Here is a 22,568-nt window from a genome sequence, read left to right on the forward strand (position 1 = left end):
AGAGCTTTTCAAAAGTCACACGATGAGAACATATTGTTTTCTTGCAGCTGGTCTGCTTAGTTCCTTTAAGTTACATGCCTGGAAAGAGTTGTGTCTAACTGTGTGACCTTGCTCTAAATGGGGGTGATTATTTCTACATGGGAAGGAATGAATGAAGTGACCTGTCTGCAGACAAGAGAGAATGGCTGCTGAACTCCCCCAGAAGGGGCTCTGAAGTTTCACCTAATGCAGAAAGCACTTTTATAGAAAACGTAGGCCTTATAAATACCATCCCTTCCATGCCCTTCATGTAACATTATTACCATGGTGTTTTTTTTTTTTTAAGAATTAAAAATAAGGTGACCATAATTTATTGCGCAAACAAGAACAGTTTTGAGCATGGTGTTATTAGAAAAGTTCAGAAATGAATGAGATTATCTATCACATATTGGATGTACCCGTTAGTTTGTTATGTGTAACTCCAAGGGCTTTGCTCTTGAAAGCTCAGAACAGTGAGCTTTCAATAAATATGTGTTACATGTGTGGCAATTTTAAATTACTGGTCTAGGTGCTTGTAGCTATTTTTTTTAGAGCTGCTCTCCACTCAATTCACCCAGCTCTGCACCCTGGAGGTTCCCATGCCAACTAAGTATCAAGCTCCGCAAATTCCTTGTTTCCTACAACTGTTCTGTCCAAAGCTGGGCAGGAGATTGTTGGGAGAGTGAGGCCAGATACTCAAAACCAAGGGTCCTGGGCCTCCCTGGTGATGCAAGGGATTAAAGACAGTGCTATCAAGCTATAGCCAACCACTGCAGCTTGAGTACAATCCCTAGCCAGGGAGCTTCCCACATGGTGCAGCAGACCTCTCCTCTCTGCCTGCTGCTCCCCTCAGCAGTATATTTCAGTAGATCTGCCTGTTCTGCTCCCCACTCTCTCTGGTGAATCCTCTTACCCCCCACACCTCTGGCTTATACCCCAGTTCTTATATGCATAAATAAATATATCTTAAAACAACAACAACAGCAAACAATCAAGTGTCCTTTCTGAGGACTGAAAATGCCCTCCACAAGGTCACAGCTCCTGCAGGCTGTCCTCTCCACAATTCCTTCCCTGAGCATGCATTTCTAAACAGCTCCCTGCCTCAGTGCATCAAGCATATGCATAGTAAGAGTATCCCCCATTACCAGCTCCAGCCTAGTCTACCATCCACACCTATCCTTGTGAATAGTCCCTTTATAAATCTTTCCTCAAATTAGCACCTTGAGTACGCCATCTCGTCCGGCCAGACTCCTCACAAGCACACTTATCCTAAATCCTGCTGCAGCCAAGTCATTCCCTACCCCCCATCCCAGCACAGCAGAGAAGCAGCTTTCACTGAAACAACTGTTTCACCTTTACCAGTAACCGAGAGATCTTCACCTGTAAATGGCAGACGCGGGGTGTGAGCCGGTGTCGTAGCTGGCGCGCACGCGGCCCCGGTACAGCTCCACAGCGATGTGGTCCTTGTCCCCCTTGTACAGGAGGATCCCACTGTCCTCATCGGTGGCGATCTAGGAGGAGGCGTCCTTCACATTAGTAGGACATAGCATCATCCGGACATAGCTCATCAGAAAGGAACAGTCACTTAGTGAAGAGTTCTGACTGGTTTATCTGATGGCCACAGGAAAATACTAATGCATGTTGTCATTAGTGGAAAGGTGACCTGCTCCTAAGCTATGCTGCTGCAATACACTCACAAGGAACTTTGAAAAGAACACTAAAGAATATTGGTGTAACCCCACAGGGTGTGCAAAGGACTGGCTTTGCTGGATACGTGCAGGTACCTGCTCTTTTTGCTTCTGTTAGCGATTTTATCGATGGCACATGCAAAATTGACTACATTGAGGAAGACTGATGTTCAGTCCATATAGAAAACAAATAATTTATTATTGTGGCATGTACAGAGGGAAATTTCTGATGTTTTTGGGCTTTTGAAGGACAGTTAGTAAAAGTTAGGACTTAAGGCCAGCTACCACTGGTTACTCCCCCAAACAATCCAATGTGGCAAAAGCTGCAAGGTCAGGAGACAGGCTTTTTAGAGAAGACTTGCCTGTCTTCTGGGATCTCTCACCCATATTTCTAAAGAATTCCCAGCCTCACTGGTGGGTCAGGTTAAACCAAATAAGGGTCTACAGGATGTTGGCTGAAGTCATTTGAATTCCAAACATATTAAAATATCTTTTTCACCAGGTGAAATAAATATGCAGCCCCAATTTGTCTCATGTACACTAAAGCTGTCCCCTCAATCTAGCGTAATCTCTTCCCTCAGGGTCTGAATGGCCTGCACATGGGTACACAGTGACTTACTCAGAGGACATACAATGAAGCTTGAGTTTATTTATTTCATTCCAATTCTTAAATGAGCTAAAAGGCACTGGCTGCATGTGTGGCCCAGGTGTGTTCTGTCTCACCTTGCTCTTCTCCCCTGCAGGATTCCTAAGAAAGGCCTCCCCTTGTGCACAGTCTGAACCATAGAGCATAAAAATAAATGAATAAAGTGCTTTTATGTTAGCACAAAGCAGAAAGCTATCTTGTTGCTGTGTGTGTTTTTCACCAAGCAGTGAAAAAAAAAATACTTACATCCCCTATAATTTTGAAAAACACAGATATTAGAAGAATATCTGAAGCTTTTCACACAGTAGTATTTTCTGTATTGGACTATAAGGCCTGTCACTCTGTATTTTAGAAACAGTACCACTTACAAACTACCAGAGCTGCTTATACTTCAAAGTTTAATTGACATAAAACCAGGTCAGTTCTTGCTAGTGAGGGAAACCTTACCTGAAGGGTGATATTGGTTTGGGGCCGAACTTTGGCTGAAGGGATTTGAAGATAAGACTCTTTGTTGACAAAGTTCACACTGACCAATTTTTCACACTTCTCTCCCTGGTAGCCAGGCAAACACTGGCATATTGGCTCGTTTATCCGGATGATGCACTGAGCTCCATTCTGACAATCAAAATGATCACAGGGGCTGGTACGAGGGAGGACCATGGGCGGAGAGAACTCACAGAACAAGCCACTGAAGAACAAACAGGAAAAAATACACTGATTATTGTGAGTTGAGTGATGTAAGATCTTAGTTCCATTTTGCTGTGCAGAGCTTTTTAGTGTGATGTGGTTCCAGCTGTTTGTCTTGGCCTTTGTTTTCTTTGCTTCTGGAGATGAATCTTCAAAAACATTTCTGAGGTTGATGTCCTGGAGTCTTTTGCTCATGTTCTCTTTTATATATTACATGGTGTCAGGTCTTATATTCAAGTCTTTTATCCATTTTGAGTTGATTTTTGTGTATGGTGTGAGACAGTAGTCTAGTACATATACACAGTGGAATACTACACAGCGATCAAAAAGAGAAATCCATGCCATTTGTGGCCACATGGATGGAGCTGAAGTTATTATTCTAGCCAAAATAAGCCACAAGGAAACATATAAATATCAGATGGTTTCACTTATATGTGGAATATAGAGAAACCAAACGAAAGGTCAAGAAAAAACAAAACTTGCAAGCTGACCATAGATCTGAGGCATCCAGCAAGGGAAGGGTGTCATAACAGAGGAGAGAAGAGCATAAGGGAATATGCTGATGGGTCATAGGTGACATCGTGGTGGGAGAACTATGGGGGAAACACCTCAGGGGAGTAACTGATTACTGTACAAAATGAACAATAATATAAGTAAAAAATAAAAATAAATTTTTAAAAAAGACCGAACTCCAAATACAGATACGTGCTTCCACCCACCTGTAACCCTCGGGGCAGGTGCACGTGTAGCCATTGACGGCGTCGGTGCAGTGGGCTCCGTTTTTACACTTGTTATCTTGGCAGTCATCGAAATCAATGTCGCAGTGCTCGCCGATGTATCCAGGTGTGCAGTCACACCTGTGTGAGCAAGCAGGTAAAGTTCCAAACCCAACTTAACAAGGATAAATAAAATGGCTGCTTATCATCTAGAAACAAAGTGGCACCATCTTTTAAAGGACCTATTTAGAGCAGGCTCAGGGAGCCCCCCAAGGAATGGTGTCTAGAAAACGGCCCTGCTCTGAAAGTAGTCCAGGCTTCTCACGGTGACGCCCCAGGGACTGCTGTTTACCTTAGATGACATGAGTATCCATAAGCCAAATAAGAATAGAAAATTGCACTTTTTTCCTTTTATTTCTTCTTCTGTTTGTTCTAACCCCTTTCTTTTCTCCTTCCTTCCATTCTTTTCCTGCTTTCCTCACCCTTTTTTCCTTCTACAGTTTAGTTGCTTATGCTTTTCTCCTCTATGTCATTTGAGCCACTGAAATGATAACAATGCTCTGTTATAAAACTTATGAAGATTGTGAAGCTTTTTTTTTGGTAGGAAATAACTTTTTTAAACTTTCAAAGAAAGTATGACAGAATTTTATGAGATTCCATTTCATAAAACAGAATTTTATGAAAAATAAATATCTTAACATGGTAACAAATATGTTAACATCTAACTCGCAAGGAATCCAGATAATCAATACAGCAGAACAGGGCAGCTCTTACAAGGTGGGGTAGGGAACCTGATAAAAAATTCCAGAGGCTGAACTTCCAGGTAGCTTTTCAGTCTGTCTGTCTGGTGCTGTGTGGGCAGGAGGGGGCCACAGGGGCATTGAAAGGGAAGAACTCAGGGTGACTATCCCAAAAGCCTGTGCTCATGGACTCTCCCAAAAGCCTGTGCCATTGGAGATCCCCTTAGCCCCACTCTGTGGGCGAGGACACTATGGGACAAAATAGCTGCAAATTTCACCCAAGGACACTTAGCTTGTGAGAGTTACTCCCAGGGACTGAATCCCATCTGACGAGAGTCTGAATCTGACCCCTGCACGGTGCTGTCAGAGAGCGGGCTCCTCGGGGCTTCTTTTTAAACCTGTCCTTCTGCAGGGCTGACCACTGGCTTCTCCAGTTATGATGCCCCAGGCCAAGCAGGGTGGCGCCTGTGGTGGTTTGCAAACTGTGCTTTGTGCAGCCACAAGAGATTGTGGACCCCTGTAGATAGAGCCTTAGAGCAGGAGGGGGCTTCAGGCAGCTTCCCTCTGCCCTCCACCTCCCCAATACTTTGCTGCTGTGATTTATTAGTTTTACACACCGAGCTTCCATGATTGTTTCTATTTTAGATTTAAGAAAAGGTCCACTGGCTTTAAAAAAGAAATAAATCAGACAACTAGTTTGGCTTTTGCAGTTAGAACTGCCTGTGTATCCCGGGTTCATCTCAAGTGTGCATAATCCTGATGAACATGAATCCTGTTTGCTTCCTCCTCTGTAACAAGAACATAATAATTTCCATCTCCTGGGTTGAAAGATGAAATAAAAACACTATGTACAGTGTTTAACAGAATGCATAATCAATACATGGCAGATATTTCTCAATTATCTTCCTGGTTTAGTATTTACTAATTATCCACTTTCCAATTTCAAAGCCATTAGGATTTAAGTGAATGGGGATCATCTAAGACACCCAGGTGAACATGGACATTACTGAAAGGGAAGGGTTTTATCTGAAAACGCAAAATCTGGATTTAAGAGCTACTGGCGAGCAGATGCAATAAAATAAATGGGAGTGCATTATTTTTAAGGGGAACAAGCAGCTCCATGTGTAAATTAAGAAATAAACGAAGTTTATGGCAGATGCATGTTTGTTCCACAGCAAGTGGTTTTAATGCCAAGTCATAACCATACAAACAAGTCTGAGTTAAATGGATCCTAAGCGGCCATCTATGCTATCAGCTGGACAGACAAGGCCTGGGAAGGGCTGTTCCATCCATGTTGCTATGCGCAGAGCTGGGAAGTGCTGAGCATTAAAAGAAAGGAGACATGCTTTGAAACACTGAATTATTTATCTGAGAAAAGAAATCAAAGCCGAGATAAGAGGAGCACACAATCATGACAGCCGTCGTCTGAGAGCTATTTCTTATTTCCTTCTCGACAAAGACTGCTTTCTCAAGTCCATTAGAACTTGAAGTCATATTACGACCAGCACTTTGTCTTTCTTTTGCTCTGCAGACTGAGTTTCCAAACAGGAAGAAATTATTTAAGAATTCCTTAAAGTTTGTATGATCAACAAACCTATAACACTCCCTCAACTCGATTGCTGGTCAAGGAGTGGGAGAGAAAGCAAAGAGTATAAAACATATGGTTTAGAAGCCCAAAAGCTGACTAAGTAAGATGCATGCTGGAAAATACTGTTTATCGCATATCACGGTTTAAAAAGATCTCGAAGCAATTTAGGAGATTTATGAGGAATATAGTAACGGAAGGGAAGTCAAACCAGCTCTGTGAGTAATAAGAAAATGAAGCTGAAGCAACAGTACAACTGGCTCAAGCAACATTTGTCAAGAGCAGCTTCCTACAGTTTTGGTTTATATGTCCATTTGCTTTTTGCGACTTCCTTTCCATCAACGTGCAAATCTTTCTAAAATGGGAGGAACAGCACACACAACAACTTAACCTGTTTTCTGCTGAACTACACACAGTTGTAAAAGAAGTTCACAAATGATCGCTGAAAACAATGAATTCCCAAATCAGCCGAAAAGCCACGCAACAACATTTAATTGCTTGCACTCTAACGGACAGCAATGCAAGATACTGAATTAGGCTGGTTTCTGGAAGATGAACTCCCTTATTTTAGAATGGTTTCTATGAAGTTTTACTACTACTTTATCTTATAATTACAATGCAGTAAGCCCTGTGTAACCTGAACAGCAGATAAGCAGTTCTTGCTCTTCAAGGTAATTCCGCTGAGAAATGAAAATATTTGTTATGTAAGTGATGCACTTTCGGTTTGCTAAATTCAATTGTGGCCAAATCACATTAGGACTTGAAATAATTTACACACAGGAGGAGCAAGTGCAATGCAGAATGCTATATAAAATAAAGCTTTTAATATGACTGTGGATTTTTTTTTCTATTTCTGTGCAGGGTTGTAAATTAAAATAGAATGAAAAATAGAACCAAAAATTATTTTCCTTTTCAATGATGCATCAAGTGGGATCAGCAGGTGATGACTAAGAATACCTTCAAGTTTGTATGATTGCCAAGCCTATAATACCAGTGTGTCTGTATACTCTCAAATGATGAATTTTAAACCAAATCAAATTTTAAAATTTCTCTAAAGAAAACTTGAGGATAAGCATTTAATTCAGATTCGTATTTGAAAGGCAGGGGGGACATGATACTGGCCCTGCCTCCCTTCCTGACCAGAGTAATTTTTAATTCTCTGAATATTATGGGGCTAAATTGGCATCATATCATTGAGAAGATGAAGTATGTGAAAGCGAGTAGCTACAAAACACTACAGAAGCATGAGTGTAGGGTAAGCAAAAATTATCAGGATTTTCTGCCTTCCTGCCATTACCATTAATGATATATCTCTGTGGTCCTACATGCATGCTGGATGGTGGGCACCTGGAGTAGGGTGTGGGCATGCATAAGCGGGTGTACCTGGACTGAGAGACTGGGCTTATAAGGGCGGTGTCCCAGGGATGTCCGCCAGCAGAACAAGAATAAGAGCAGAACCAGTAGAAGCAGCAGAGGAGAACAGAGCCCATGAGAGAACGCTAGAGCACCCAGAAAGAGTGAAGATTCACCAGCTCCTGGCCCTCTGCTTGCTGTGCATCTGGGTGCCGCACTACAAATGGTGTAAAAACCTCAATAATAGCCTGAAAAAGCGACCAAGGGTTCCAGGACTCCCCTTTACCCGTCTGCCTGCATCACAGAGATCCTGCTCTGTGCCTTCCTGCCCCTACAGTGTGGGAATAGGATCACCACTGGCCCTGGCTCAGGACAGGTACATGACAAATAGGAGGCAAAGGAACAAATAATGCTACTTGCTATTGGTTTCATGCAAACACAGCCAAGCCCTGAATCTGCACATGTCATTCTTGAGCTTGCATCAATATAAGAAATCAACTAATGTTAAGAAATGACAAAAAGTGCTAGAGGTGGCCTGCATCTGAAAATCACCCAACTGAGAAGTGCAAAACGCAGCTCCAGCTCCACGCAGTTCCAGCTCCAGCTCCTCCAACCTGGAGGTCTCTGGACCCACGTTCGACCTCTCTAGGCCTGGGTTTCCTGATGCTTATGATGAAGACTTTGAAACAGAGGGCCCTAAACTACTGCCAACTCTCAGAAGTTGCTGTTGGCAGACCCTCAACAAACCTCAGGATGGCAGCAAAAAAGTTATGGAATAGGATGCCAAGCGCACCTCAGGAAGATGGCTGCAGAGGAAAAAGAAATGATTTCGAAGGTCTGAGTTCCCTGGAGGGAGCCCCCAACCGAAGTGATGCTTTCTCATTCCAAACAAGACACTCAAGGGGCACTACTAATAATCACACGGAGGCCACAGACACATAAACCTTGACAAGTCCCGGGCCCGGGGACATGACTATAGGGCCACTCGGTCCACCTTGCCTTGGCTAATGTCCTGCAATAGGGCATCACGTTCTTAGTTTTATTCACTTAGATTCCCTATTTTGACTTGGACTTAGCTGCAGATAATAAAAGCAGCTAGCAACTAGGACACATTTGTTTGGCTTTCAAATAAATTTGAGTAACAAAGTTAGGGGCTACTTTACGTCATAAATGGAGCAAAAGGAGACACCCCCTTTTATTCTTCTCAGTGTACCACTCAAAGGCCCGTGCTGTATGTGAACATTCATAAAATGACCACAGACAGTCTGTTCCTGTCTTCCTGAGCAAGGATGTGAAGACAGGTCTGGAGAGGAAGGTGGAGACAAGGTGTTTTTAAAGGAGAGGCCCATTCCCACACTGTGAGTCCCCAGGGGACTCTGACTTACTTGAAGCCCTTTGGTGTCAGGATGCACTTGGAGTCGTGCTGGCAGGGGTTCAGGTCCTGGGCACAGAAGTCCAGCTTCTCCTCACACAACTCCCCTGGAACATGGCAAATGGAGTTAGTCAGCGGAAAGGGCTCACAGGCGTCCCTCCGGCAGGCCGCATGTGGGCCTCAGAGGTGAGCGCAGCTTGTGATAGGATACTAAAGCCACCCAAGACATGGAAGCAGAGGATCCAAAGTGCTGGTTCTGCTGCCAGGTTGTCTTAGGGCTGAGGCCATGCAGCCATTGTGACGTGTGAATACTGGGTGCCTGATAGTTCAAGAAAATGCTACTGGAATCAACAAAAGGAAATCCAAATATTTTACATTTCTATTGTTTTAGTTGATTTTGGACTTTTTATTGAGGTATAATGCTTACTGAGAGGATAAAGGAATAGTGAATGAATATTTACAAATTGAACTTATTCATGCAGCCAGCAGCTCTGTCTACAAACACACTATCTCCCAGCACCCAAAGGCCTTACTCCAAGGGTGATGACTATGGAGAGCACCATAGGGGGTCATGCCTGTGATTAACATACATGAAATCAACTGGTATACCCCTGTTATGTCTGACTGCTTCTTTTGCTTGTTTTAGATTTGAAAAAAAAATCCTCAACCTCTCAGTCTCAAATGTTTTTGTAAGTCAAGAAGACTTCACTGTTGTTTTCTTTTTCCCCACTGCTTTGAGCATTACAAGAAGTCAATGAACTATGCTTTAGCTACATTCAACCAGAGAGAAATCAAAAACCAGTAAGAGAATCAGTCCAGATAGAAGACACTTTTGCTGAGTATGAGCTAGCTCATAAAGCAAAACTGTTTGTCAATCAATGAGTATAGCCACAAATATTCTAGACACTGCTAAACGGCAAGGCTGACAATGTCTTAGGAAATTTCTTCAGATATAAATAGCCTGGTTATATTTTGTTTTCAGATGATTATCATTTTAGGGAGAAGACTTCCTTAAATATTTAGGTGCTGCTGGAATGATATAAAATAAAGTTTCTTCTTTTCTACCTTCTAAATTACATAGTTATTTTATAAGCAATAGATGGATGAATAAAGTTACATGTCTATAGGCTGCTGTTAATTTCTTTCTTTTTTTTTTTTTTTTTGCATTTTATAGCACTGTTTTATTAAGAGTGAACCCTTACCAGTATTCTTGAAGTGTAAATGATGGAGAACTGAAGTGTCAATACATTAGGGATCATGTATAATAGATAACATTCCTTAAGTTTTCTTACTGACTTTATACAATCAATGTATGTATTCAGGCAAACTGCATTCCTTATTAAGCAAACATTTTTGCATATGCTGCTTTCTCTTTATCTTTCTGTGCCTTTATCTTTTGTTCGACTTTCAGCAATTCCACTTGGATAGCCTTATCTTCTGGTGCTATCTCCTGAGCTTTCTTAGGTCAGGCTGCTGTTAATTTCTAAGAAATTAGTAGAACTTTTATTTGTTTAAAGTGGGTAGATTTAAGCAGCACTGGTTCAAAAATAAGGAGTTTGTAGCAATGGCCTCTCTCACAAGACTGTCCTACGGTAGTACTTTTGTTAATTCTGTAGAAATAGCTGCTTGACAATTAAAATGGAGTCATTTACACTTCAAGGACCTTCTTCTTTGATGCAAATATACAAATGCACTCATCTAGTTGCCGCGTTTATTTGGTGTATGATAAGATAGATTTTTTTCCCTGCCTTTTAAAGTGAAATAATTACACAGAAAGTCTCAGATATTTCTTCTAGACTTTTAATTTTTTCTTTATCTCTAAATCTGTGATATAAAAAGTTTTTAACAATATATATATATGAGCTATTTTTAAACAGGGTTTATTTAAAGCTTTTCATTTTCAATTAGTGTTACCTTTGGCCATACATTTTGATGGAATTTATTCATTAGAATTTTTCAGCCTGCCAGGTTGAAATCATTTTCAGTTTTCTAATCAGGTCTATCTGCTTGGATATAAGCTATTAATAGTATTCTATATCCAATGCAGTTTGTAAAAATTGCTGATAGAGAAGGACCATTTGAAATCTGTAATGAGTGTCATTCTACGTATTTTTCACTTTATACTCAAATAAGAAATTATTTTAAAAATGATAAGGAAAAATGTTTCACTTTTTATTCACTTTGATCCAATCCAAACCAACCATACCCAATCAAATTGAGTTCAGCTAAGTCAGAGTTCATATGGATTTATTATACAGTGCTGTGCTAGGTCTGGGACTTCAAGGATGGATATAATAAGACTCTGCCCTCAATCAGCTTCCAAATACTGGCAAAGAAAGTCTAAGCTAGAGACAGAATATAGAGAATTCCATGTTTAAGAGAAGAAAACAGAGTAGACCCTTTACTCTCAACCAGGCATTTCTTTATAAACATGATATGGAAAGGAATTAAAAAGAAGAGGGTAAATGTTGGCTAACCAGACTGCCAAATCTTTTACCAACAGCTTAGACTAAGAACGGCAATTTAAATTTTAAAAACTACATCATTTTCAAATATTCTTTCTGTTATAAGGAATCTCTTTTAAGACTAGCATAGCAGAAATATTAATCCTTGCTAAATATTGTGCATAACATTGGTAAAATTGGTTTATTACTTTATTTTTTAAAGGGGGGGGTTTATACTTCTAAAACACAATGATGCAAACCAATGTTTCTTTAATAAAAAAAATTCTTCCGGAACTATTCCCAAACATTATATTAACAAATATTACAAAAGCATTTTGTGCATCCTGTTACTACCTAGCTCATCATTATTAAAGCCTCATTTTCTACCCTATGGACTTGTCATCTGTACCTACTCACTACTTTGTGAATTTATCTGAAGTCCATGCCTGGACTAACAGTGTTTATTTTTTTCCTGTTTAATATCTTTAATAAGTTCTGTTGTCCATTTTCCCATTCCATCACCCCTTCTTAATGAAATAGCCTTAGATTTTTTCCAACCTTCCAACATTTACATGCCATGTTTGCTTGAGCCTGTCTTATGACACATATATTAATAATTTATTACTTAATAAGTATTTATACAGTAATTACTATATGTTAAGACTTTGCCAGATAGTTTTAAACGAGGTAAAACTATAGAATCACTTAATAGCCCTGGCAGACACCCTATAGGTAAGCTGTAGGGCGGTGGTGCTTTGCACGCACTGGATTCTGCTGACTTTGTCTCATCCCATCTTTGACTGAGATCACTGAGAACACCATCCTTGGCATGCTTGACTTGATAGCTTTCTAGAGTATTCTATGGTGACTGACATAGTAAAGTAATAGTTATTGAAGGAATGATTGATGCTTTTTAAGAATTCTATCTTGTTGACGTGAATTAAACTTGGACATTCCTTCAGTCTTTAAACATTTTTTTTGTTTTATCACTGCTTAATAATTACTCATAATTAATACTAAAATAGCTTATGTTTCTGCCCTTTAGACATTACATTAAAATTTCCCAGAATAAATATTAAAATGTTTTCATTGGAGTATTTTTTAAATTTCTTCTAACTATATTGGATTATGATATATTGGGGTGGAGGGAGTAGCTTTTAAGTCTCAAATCATATCCCACTGCGGAAGATTTAGGGGTTTGGTAGAAAATGGGGAGCATAGCATGGCCCATGCTTTATATCTACTTCTTAACTGGTAAAAGAAGACTGAATATCTGCAAGCTGCATTGGTTTTCCAGGAAGAATGGGATTAAAATCAACCAATACTCATATACATTCAGTAACTATTAAACTATTAAACTATTTTTCCCCAACCTCATTGCATTGAGAGGACATTATGAAATTTTCTTTTGATTTTCATTTTTGGTATATGTGTACTCAGAGCCAGTACAGAGTTAGTGGGGAAAAATATCAAAGAAATATAATGGAAAATAACCGAATTTGCTTTTGGATCATCCTGCATTCCCGAGATGATAAAGGAGGGGCTGACAGAAAGGAAAGTAGGAGAGCCCTTCATTCTACTGCACATTGTCAACAGTTCCCATCTGCTACCCTCTAGGCAGGTCTGTATGTTTGACTTGGCACCAGGAAAATTAATCAGCCCATTGGAGTGAGTAAGGGCAATGTGGTTAAACAGAGATTAAATTTCACGAACTCCTCAAGAGAGAGGTGTCTACCCACACCTCGACTCCATAATCTGTTTCTAACCCACTGCACTAAGTTGCAGGAAATCCTATTTATTGGCTTTCAGTGTGATACTTCTCAAAGTCCCTAAAGACAAAGCAAAAGCAGTGAACACAATGGTTGCCTGGTATTTGTGACTATCCTTTTGATCAAACCAGCAAACTAATTTCACTCATGGTTCTAGTTTTCAGCTTTCTGTTCATGAGAAATTAAAGAGTGTGGGTCTATATGTTTGTGTGTGTGTGGGTGTGTGTGGCTGTCTGTGGGTGTACGTGTGTGGCACACACACAAAGTGGTCAAGATGGGAATTTATTGCTTCTTCTATAGAACACGAGATTCATGCACGAAACACTAACTTGTGAAGGAAAAGTAACACAAGACCTAAACGGAGGTGGCGTTTTTGCAAGAAAAGTGAGGTCCACTTTCTTTGACCCCTCTTCCTGATTGTGTTTGTTGGGCAGCTGTAGCAGAGAGTGGGGCTGGAAATGGCTCTGTTCTAGTTATACCAGCATAAGCTTTAATCAAAGGAGGCAAGAGTGATGGCTACCTCCTAAAAGACTGGGGTTCCTCGAAGTCCACTCTGGAGGAGTAGATAAAGTTTGTTACTTACTGAACATTTGTAAACATGGTTTTTCTGAAGAATATGAGGTAGTGGTAATGGAAACACACTTCCTGGCTGGCTCTGGCTTATTAACACTTTTGCACCAAGGTAACTGCCAATAGTGTCCTTAGGCACTCACATGGATGTTCTGGTTTGGGTGGTAAATCTTAGGTCATGTCTAAGATGGAGCTGTAAAGGTGGCTCATCAAAGTTAACGTTCTGTTGGATATGAAGAGTGAACAAGCATGGGGAGATCCTAGGGAAAAACTACTCTTTCTGACTGACAGCACATTTGGGCCACTGGGTTATAACTTGGAATGGTCTTGTGTAATTTATTCAATATAAAACAGCAGAATGGTCACAGAGAAGTGAGCCATTTTATTGTTCTAGGTCCATGTTTTCATCTGTAAAATGAGGTTTTGAAATTGAAGATGTGCCAGGTCAACTATGGTTCTAAAAAGTCATGAACAATAATGAAAATACTTCTAAAGAGATGGATAATGCAGATGGCAAGTTTCCAGAGGGAGCACCATGCTTAGCTGTAGAAACGTTTGTTACTCCATCCACTAGTAAAATCAAAGCATCAGCCTATGCCTAGAGCCATGAGGTGTCCATAATGTAACTATCACTGCAAGAGGCAGGAACTTTAATGCATTTGGGGGTAATTATGGGAAACTGTACCTGGGGTTGGCTTTGACTCTTGCTTCATTTCACATCCATGAAGTTAGCTGATTTTAATACCCCTTCTTTCTTAAACATAAGGAGCCTATCCTTCTACCTTTTTGTACTTCCTTTAAGCATCTTAAGTCACCTTTCTTCAAGTATCCTAAGTTTACATTTCTTATTACTAGGTTTACTGAAAGAGTTTTAGAATTATTTTACAAACTTCTTTCACGATACCTAGAGGGATCTGGTTATAGTTTTTTTTTTTTTTTCAGATTCTTACTATCACCATCTATTCTGAGTGCCAACTATGTATGAAAATCTGTGTTAATGCTATGAGTATAACTGTAAACAACAAAAAAATGATATCCTTATTAACATGGGGTTCATACATAAAAGGAGAAGGAAAAAGATTAATATTTACTAACAAAAAACTGCCTCTGATGACTGTTAAGCAAAAAATTTTCCTGGTGCTCTAGAAAGGGAACTGAGTGTGAAGGTGGCATTTCTGCCTGGTGAGAGTTGGATGTGAGGATGAAGAGGATGAAGCAATGGTGGTGCTCTATGCCAGAGGCAGCTATGAGAACATGCACTCTGGAGCTGGGAGTGTGCCCAAGAGAAAATGGTGCCAAGAAGGCCATCGAGGTTGGCAGGGCCCAAGTAGTACAGTGTCTGTGTTCTATGAGAATGGATGACATTGAAGGGTTTACACTGGAAGATGACATCTGCACTTTGAGAACATTCTGCCTTCCATGGAAGATGGATGACAGCAGGGCAGGTACACCTGGAAATGAGAGATGACTTCGCTTGCACTCAGGTGATGAGGTGCAGGAGATACAAAGGGCGTGGAGGGATGCTTAGGAGGCAAAATAGATAGGACTATGTGATGGATTGGTGGGAGTAGGGGGAGTATGGGAGTTGTGTGGGGTTTTAGGTTTCTGGTATGTGTATTTGGAAGTATCTACCAGTGACACAAAGAATGCTGAAGGAAGACCAGGCTTTCTAGTGCAAAGATCAAGAGTTTTAAATGCAGTGGCATGGTATTAAGGGTGGAATTGTGTGCTCCCTGAGAAAAAAAATGTTCGAATTGGTCAGCACCTCAGAATGTTGCTATATTGAGAGGGAGAGTCTGTATGAGGTAACCAGGTTAAGAAGAGGTCTTTATTGTGGGTCCTATTCCGTTATGGCTGCTGTCCTTATATAAAAAGAAATCTGGCATAGAGGGAAGACAGCATGAAGAAATTCAAGGACACCATGGCTAATTATAGGCCAAAGAGAAGATTACAAGATATTTCCCTCAGATCCCCCAAGGAAACAACACCGCTGACACCTTGACCTCAGACTTCCAGCCTTCAGAACCTCAAGACAATAAATTTCTGTAGTTTAAGACACCCTGTGTGGGGTGCTTTGTTAGAGTAGCGCCAGCATATGAATACGGGTGGTAAATTCTATTTTTGTGCAGGTTTCGTGTAGGGAATGAAACTTTTAAGATGCCATTCTTTTTCTTTTTTTATTGTTGTTCTCATGTGTCTCTTCTCTCTTTTGTCATTCCATGTGGATGTACTCTCTTTTGTCTGGAGTTTTCTTTCACGTGTCTGAGCTTCTGCGACAAGGGAAGGAATGTCCCTGATCATGGTCTCTGGGCTTCCAAAGAGCCAAGGGCTGAACCTGAACACAGCATAGCAGAATATGAGAGACCTTAGCTGCTGCTGAGGCCAGAAGATCTCTGCAAAGCATGTGAATCTTGCTTGTCTTGGACCAATTGATCCTTGGCTCGTCCCTAAGGGGAGTTGATGTTAACAGCTATGGTGTGCAGAATGGGGTACCCAGACAGTGAAGACCCTCCTTTCATGATGATGTTAAGGTAACAAAGGCATGAGAAGAATGAACTACTGTTTTATTCAATGTGAAACAGCAGACTGGTCACAGAGAAGTGACCCATTTTATTGTTCTAAGCCCATGTTTTCATCTGCAAAATGAGGTTTTGAAATTGAAAGAAGGAAGATCAGGCTTTCTAGTGCAAAGAGCAAGAGCTATAAATGCAGTGGTATGGTATTAAGGGTTGAATTGTGTGCTCCCTGAGAAAAAAATGTTCAAATTGGTCAGCACCTCAGAATGTTGCTATATTGAGAGGGAGGGTCTGTATGAGGTAACCAGGTTAAGAAGAGGTCTTAGAGAGGAGAGAGTCTAATGCCTTGTTTTATCAACTTTATAATAAATTTGAAGATTGTCTTGGACTGGAAATATAAATATTACAGTCCTGAAAGTCTTGTATTATTGACTTAAAGGATCAAAACTCCTAAGTGGAGGATACTTGAATCTTGTCATTTCTATCATTTAAATTTTCTGCACACACAGTCAGCTTCTTAAGATTGTTCTTTAGAAATGCTGGATTAACATACGGCACCGTTGAGAACACTTAACTGTAGTGATTTTCTGGCAAATCAGTGACTAATGGACATGTCATACAGTCCATGGGATTTAACAATCAATGTTTCCTGAAACTAACAAGAATAGTAGAAAAGGAAGTGGACAACTTATAACAGGATTCAGTTACATGCATTCTGGTGTGACAATTTTTTATTGGACTAAAATTAAAAGCTACTTTAATAATTTTCATTATATTGGGAAAATATTTTTGGAGAACTATATGTTGAGCTGGGCTCAGCAAATGAATAAAGGAGGAGAATGACAAGATCCTTACCCTGTTGAATTATGATCTAGACAACTTACACAAAGATGATGATGAACGCCTACCTTTCCGTTAGTGACTAGATTATGGCAGAATCCTGACTTAGAAACTGTTGGAATGACTTATTATTACTTTTGTTTATTATTGAAAACACAGTCCCCACATTCATTTCTACCCTAAAGAGATTTGTTCTCTATGTAAACTGTGTTAATCAGAAAGAGGGAATGTCTGAAGTCATTGAATGGATGATTAATTGACCTCTATCTACCAAGAAACAAGGACATTGGCATGCCTCATCTAGACTTATTCAGTTCTCAAAGTCAGCTTAACAGAAAAGAGGGGGATTTGCCCCTGGATTAATAGTTCTAGAATTTTCTGTTTCAAATAACTCTGTTTGAAATTATTCATTTGGGCCTCCCCGGTGGTATAAGGGTTAATTAAGTCTCAGCACTATCAAGCTATGGCCAGTCACTGCAAGTGAGTTCCATCTCCAGCCAGGGAGCTAACCCATATGGCAAAGCAGACTTCTCCTGTTTTACCAGCTACTCCCCTCAGTAGTGTATTTCAGTAGATCTGCCTGTTCTGCTCCCTACTCTTACTCTGTCTGGTAAATCCTCTCACCTCCCCTACCCCACCCCCACCAGTTGTTGTAAATAAAAATCAAATAATAAAATAAATAAAAATATTCTTAAAAAATATTCATTGTATTACGTGAATGGAGCCATAGGAATACGAGTAGATTTGAATTAATATGTACCTTTAATTTTTCAGAAAAATTAGTCTTTTAAATTTAGGTTGGGCAGGTCTATCTATAACAAAAATAATTTTCGATATAAGTACATGGCATTGCTAGAATATTTAACTGTGGCTTCTGCTAATGAAATTAGATTAATATTTTTTTCTCTGAAACAGAAAAAAAAAATCTGAGTCCTGCATTCATGAAAGGAGTGAGGAGGATTCTGGGGCTTCATAAATGATGCAAAAGTATTTTTTTAAAAAAAGTATTTTTTTTTAATAGGAAAGGATCATTAATATTGATAGTAATGGAAAGGGAACTGATGACAGCAATCTGAATAACTGGACCAGAATTCCAGTGTTAAACTTAATCTGTTGTGACATTTTCAAATATACTTGTAAGGAGGGAGGAAGTCTGGTTGAATTCCTGACAGAATCACCAGGATACAGACTTTTGGAGGGTCAAATGCATCATTCTTCAAATATTTGCATTTTAACCCCTTAACTTGGCTTATGAAGAACCTGAATAATGGTGCTAATTTTACTCTCCTTGAATTGGGACAGCAAGGGAAGGTATCAAAAAGCAACGCATTGAATAAAATAAATAAGATTCAATTTCTTTAAGGTATACCACTCTAGGATAAGGGATAGATATCTTTATATTTCTGTGCTTCTTCCTGCCCATTGCATTAAACAGCAAATTGTCTGGCACAAAGTAGATATTCGATGGCTATGGAAAATATGTAAAAAATAGCATTTATTTGATTGCTGCTTGAAGGAAAATACTTTCTAAATGTTAATGAAGGAGACCCAGCTGGCATAAGGGACAGTGAAAAGAAGCAGAGAGAATAAAGAAAATTGGTAGCAGATTTGCCTTCTGAAGTTCCAGCCTAAGGAATGTCTTTGCAGGTAAGACTAGAAATGTGATCTCTTGGCCCTCAGACACCCCTAAAACTCATCTGCTAAAGAATGACCAGTTCCACACCCAGAGTATGAGCTCAGGATGTGAGGAAGCATGTCAATGCTTAAGTTTGAGAAAAGTTAAGATACAAGGATTTGGATGATTCCGAGGACAAAATTTTAAATATTCCATCCAATCCTATAAGAAAAATCTGCACATTTTCCATTTGTTCTTTATTTGAATTAAAAAAAATAAAGCTGTCTCCTTTCCTTTTGAATGTATCAAGGAGCCCGATAAACTGTGGAAGAGGGTAAACAAAGCTGATGGGGTTATGAGAGTCAACTCAGGACAGGTTAATTAATTTAGACCAGAAAGCAAAGTATTTATATTTTCTCCTCTTATGCTGAACCAAGTCAGCTCTATCCATTACATACGTCACCTCCTCAAGGTTATAATCCCAGGCACCAGAACACATTACCAAGAGCAAACACCCATCTTCAATCTGAACACTGGGTGCCCTTATCAGTGATGATGGTAATAACTGGCTTCATATCCATCAGTAAATAAAGAATAATTAATGGACAGTATGTTACTGTTTCCTATGTTTTTGCAAAGCCAACTCTTACTTCTTGATTATTTCTATCAATAATCTGATAGGCTCTACTTATACCATCCTGAAATTTGTCTGATCGTGTAGAAATAGTTAATTGACCTTAAAAATATAGTCAATAAACTATCCAGACCACCCTCACATCTCTAAACTTAATTAAATCCCGTCATTAGTCTAGAAGTATAAGGAACTGATCTTGAGGGGCTGTGAATTCTTGAAAATCCATTAGCCATTGATAAATGGCCTTTGCTGGCAAAGGTGTACAAAATTCAACATGTGCATGAAGGGGACCTTGCCACAGAGTAATCTCAGGGGATAAAGTTTATTGTAACTTTAGGAAAGCTAAAGAAACACCTGAGCTGGATATTTCAAACAAGGAAAGTCATTTTATGTTCCCAACTTTGTTCTAGATGATATGAAATGGATTACTCCAAAATAATGCCTCTTTGCCAGAAAGTTTGATTAGTCTTCCCATTCAGAGGAATGTGTTTCTCTTTATTTACATGCTCATAATGGAATTATATTCTGCTTCTAACTTTCTTGGGATATGAGAAATGATGTCTTTGTACTGGAGAAATAGAACTGACCTAATCTGAACTTGCAGTGAAGGATGAAAGCCAAAGTGTTGACCTGGTGGACAAAGGTAATGTTTTATGCATTTCTGTATGACTTTGTATATTTAGCACTGTGTCCTCCATAAAGTATTTTCTCAATAAATATCTTCTGAATTTTTCAAATGGTAAAACTTAGTTCCCAAATAAATAAACCAAAGAGAAGGTGTTTTTCAGGACTTCTTCACTGGAACATTGAGGCTAAATAATGCAGCCAATTCCAACAGCTTCTGAAACTGCAGAAATACTGAACTCCCCTTTCAAAATAAATAAATCCAAATTAGGTTGAATAAACTTGGTTAAGCCCAATTGTTCTCTGGGGCTCACTGAGACCTTTCTACTAACTAAAGGGTAAACAGGATTTTTAGAATGTTTCCTGAGATTCAAATGCATTGAAGAAGGCTTTGAACAGTTGGGAGATACCTTCAAGCCCTATAGTATCAGGAGGCTGAGAAAGTATCTGCTCTACTTAAAATAGGCTGTGGGTATGACAGTAACTATACTGACTTTGGTATCTAGGCCTGGAACTATTAGAGGCAGGATAGTAACAGGAATCACCATTATTAAGAGCTCATAAAAATATCAAAATAATACCAAAATCTAAAAAATACAGCCAAATCCAAGAGTTCCTTAGCTTTCAAACACCTTAACAAGTCAAAGGTGAACAAAGGGATGAAGTAAAGCTAAGATTTAGTTCCAAAAACATCTTCCCACTTAAAGTAAGCATGGAAAAAATAATTATTTAATAAAGTAGTAATGAAAAATACAGAGAGAAGTTTCATTCACATTTTTTTTTCATTGTACTTAAGGGAGGTTTTTTTTTTTTACTTTTTTATCAAAATCCCCATAAAAATTCTTAAGCCATTAGGAATGGCATCATCATTTAAACCAAGTTACCTTCATGAGGATGGTTAAAAATAAATGATGTATAACTTAGAGATGTCACACAGGGCAGAGCCTGCCATTTCTGGAAAATACACATTTCACATTTGAAAGTGTTTTCCTAAACATTCTTTGATGTTACTCTCAAACATCTATGTGAATTGGAACAGATGTCATTATCCCTGTTTCACAGAAATGAAACACCAAAACTTCAAGAGGCTCCAGAGTTGATAAATTCTAGTGCCGGGAGGAGAAAACTGAGTTTGTCTCATTAGCTGCACAAATTCATCAGTATTCTACCTGCCCCAGTGAGGGAAGGTGGCCTAGGCCTCAAGGGAATGAATTCATTCATTGTACAGGCATTGATTAGGCATTTGCTTTTTTTCATGTGTAGATAAAATAGATGGGTTGTCTGACTCAGAATGTTGTGGCTACAGTTTTACTCTTATCAAACGTACATAAGGGATAATTTCTTAGCACAAGCTGAAGAGACAGCAGAAGAAAAACTCCTGGGGCTCAATCATTAGTCAGAATCACTGTGGGTGGGAAGGGATGAGTCTGGAAGATGGCATCAGATCTGAAGGGGCTGGATCCATGGGCCTCGCTGCCCTGGGGACACTTAGGTATTGGTGTGCGCAGGACTCCTGTTTACAAAGCGTGTGTCCTCAGTTGCCCGATTTTTCTTGGTTTTAATCACGTCCTTAGTCAAATCATACATCCCTGAACTGTTTTGCACGAAAAATATGTCAGCTAGTAACAAAGCTTCTTTTTAAGAAAATGACTCTCAGTGGTGTGAAGAAATTGAAATTTCTAGTTGTTTTAGTTTTAAAAATCAAGAATTAAAAAAAAAAAAAGGGTTTGACTGCTTTTTAAAAGCAAATTCAGTCAGAGTGAATTCTTGGGAAATAAAAGTCACCTTTTATAAACATAAACATGAAATCTAGTCAGCACTGGAGACCATGTGGTGATTTAAGACCCTCTCACACAGCTGAACTTGTATTGAGGGTATAGACAACTATTAAGGATATGCTCAGGGCCTCCCAGGTGGTGCAGTGGGTTGAGTGCCGCACTGTGAAGCTTTCGCAGTCTCTGCAGTGTGGGTTCGATCCAGAATCCCACATGGTGCGGCAGACCTCTCCTGTAGCGTCCACTGCTCCCCTCAGCAGCGTATTTCTGTCAATCTGCCTGTTCTGCTCCCCGCTTTGTCTCTGGTGAATCCTCTCACCCTCCCGTGCCTCTAGTATGTACCCCAGTTCTTGTATAAAAATAAATAAATCTTTAAAAAAAAAAAAAGGACATGCTCAGAGTCAGTCATTGCTACTGTGTTTCTCAGACAGAAGCAGATCATAGAGACCCTTCCCCAGACCTCCAACTGCTTTAGTACTTGTAACAAGACAAGATGACTTTTGACCAAGGCTGGGACTGGAAGCCATAGTCTGCAGAGAACTGCACAGATTATAATTTTTACATTCTAAACTATGAAACCATTTTCCACCTTGTTTCTCAACTACTTAACTCTGCACATAGAAAGAGTCAGTGGCTAAAGTCAGTAAATCTCCCAACAACACAAGAGAAAAAACAAAGTCCTTAGTGAGAGGAGACCTGGTGCGGCAATATAATGAATTTCCACATCAGCGTGTAATCCTACTGCAAATGCTTCCTGCGCTCCTGGAAATGTCAGGATGAGAACACATGTGCTCCTTTTAGCATGCTGGGTCTGCACTTGGCACTGGAAGACTTTTGGTAAGCTGAATGAGTTAAAATCCAATGTTGTTATTAATAATCAAGGGTCTTCCAGATCAAATTTCACGAAAGTTCCATGATGATTTCCCAATAGACATTTCACCCCAATCGCACTCAGATTTCCTTCTAGAATGCTGAT

The 22,568-nt window shown here is 39.6% G+C and overlaps 1 protein-coding gene across 3 annotated transcripts in view; it reads right to left on the reverse strand.

The window, feature by feature from the left end:
• The window catches only part of SLIT2 (slit guidance ligand 2), a gene marked incomplete at both ends in the record, with an annotated part of 302,355 nt that overhangs the window by 11,235 nt on the left and 268,552 nt on the right, over positions 1-22,568 (reverse strand). For all 3 annotated transcript variants that reach the window (XM_084234111.1, XM_084234110.1, XM_084234109.1), the window contains 4 exons: positions 1,399-1,529; positions 2,800-3,040; positions 3,759-3,896; positions 8,819-8,912. In XM_084234111.1, coding sequence (XP_084090237.1) covers positions 1,399-1,529; positions 2,800-3,040; positions 3,759-3,896; positions 8,819-8,912 — 604 coding nt within the window. The remainder of the gene's footprint in view (positions 1-1,398; positions 1,530-2,799; positions 3,041-3,758; positions 3,897-8,818; positions 8,913-22,568) is intronic.

Source organism: Talpa europaea, assembly GCF_964194135.1.
Source record: "Talpa europaea genome assembly, chromosome: 5".
Taxonomy (NCBI): Eukaryota; Metazoa; Chordata; class Mammalia; order Eulipotyphla; family Talpidae; genus Talpa; species Talpa europaea.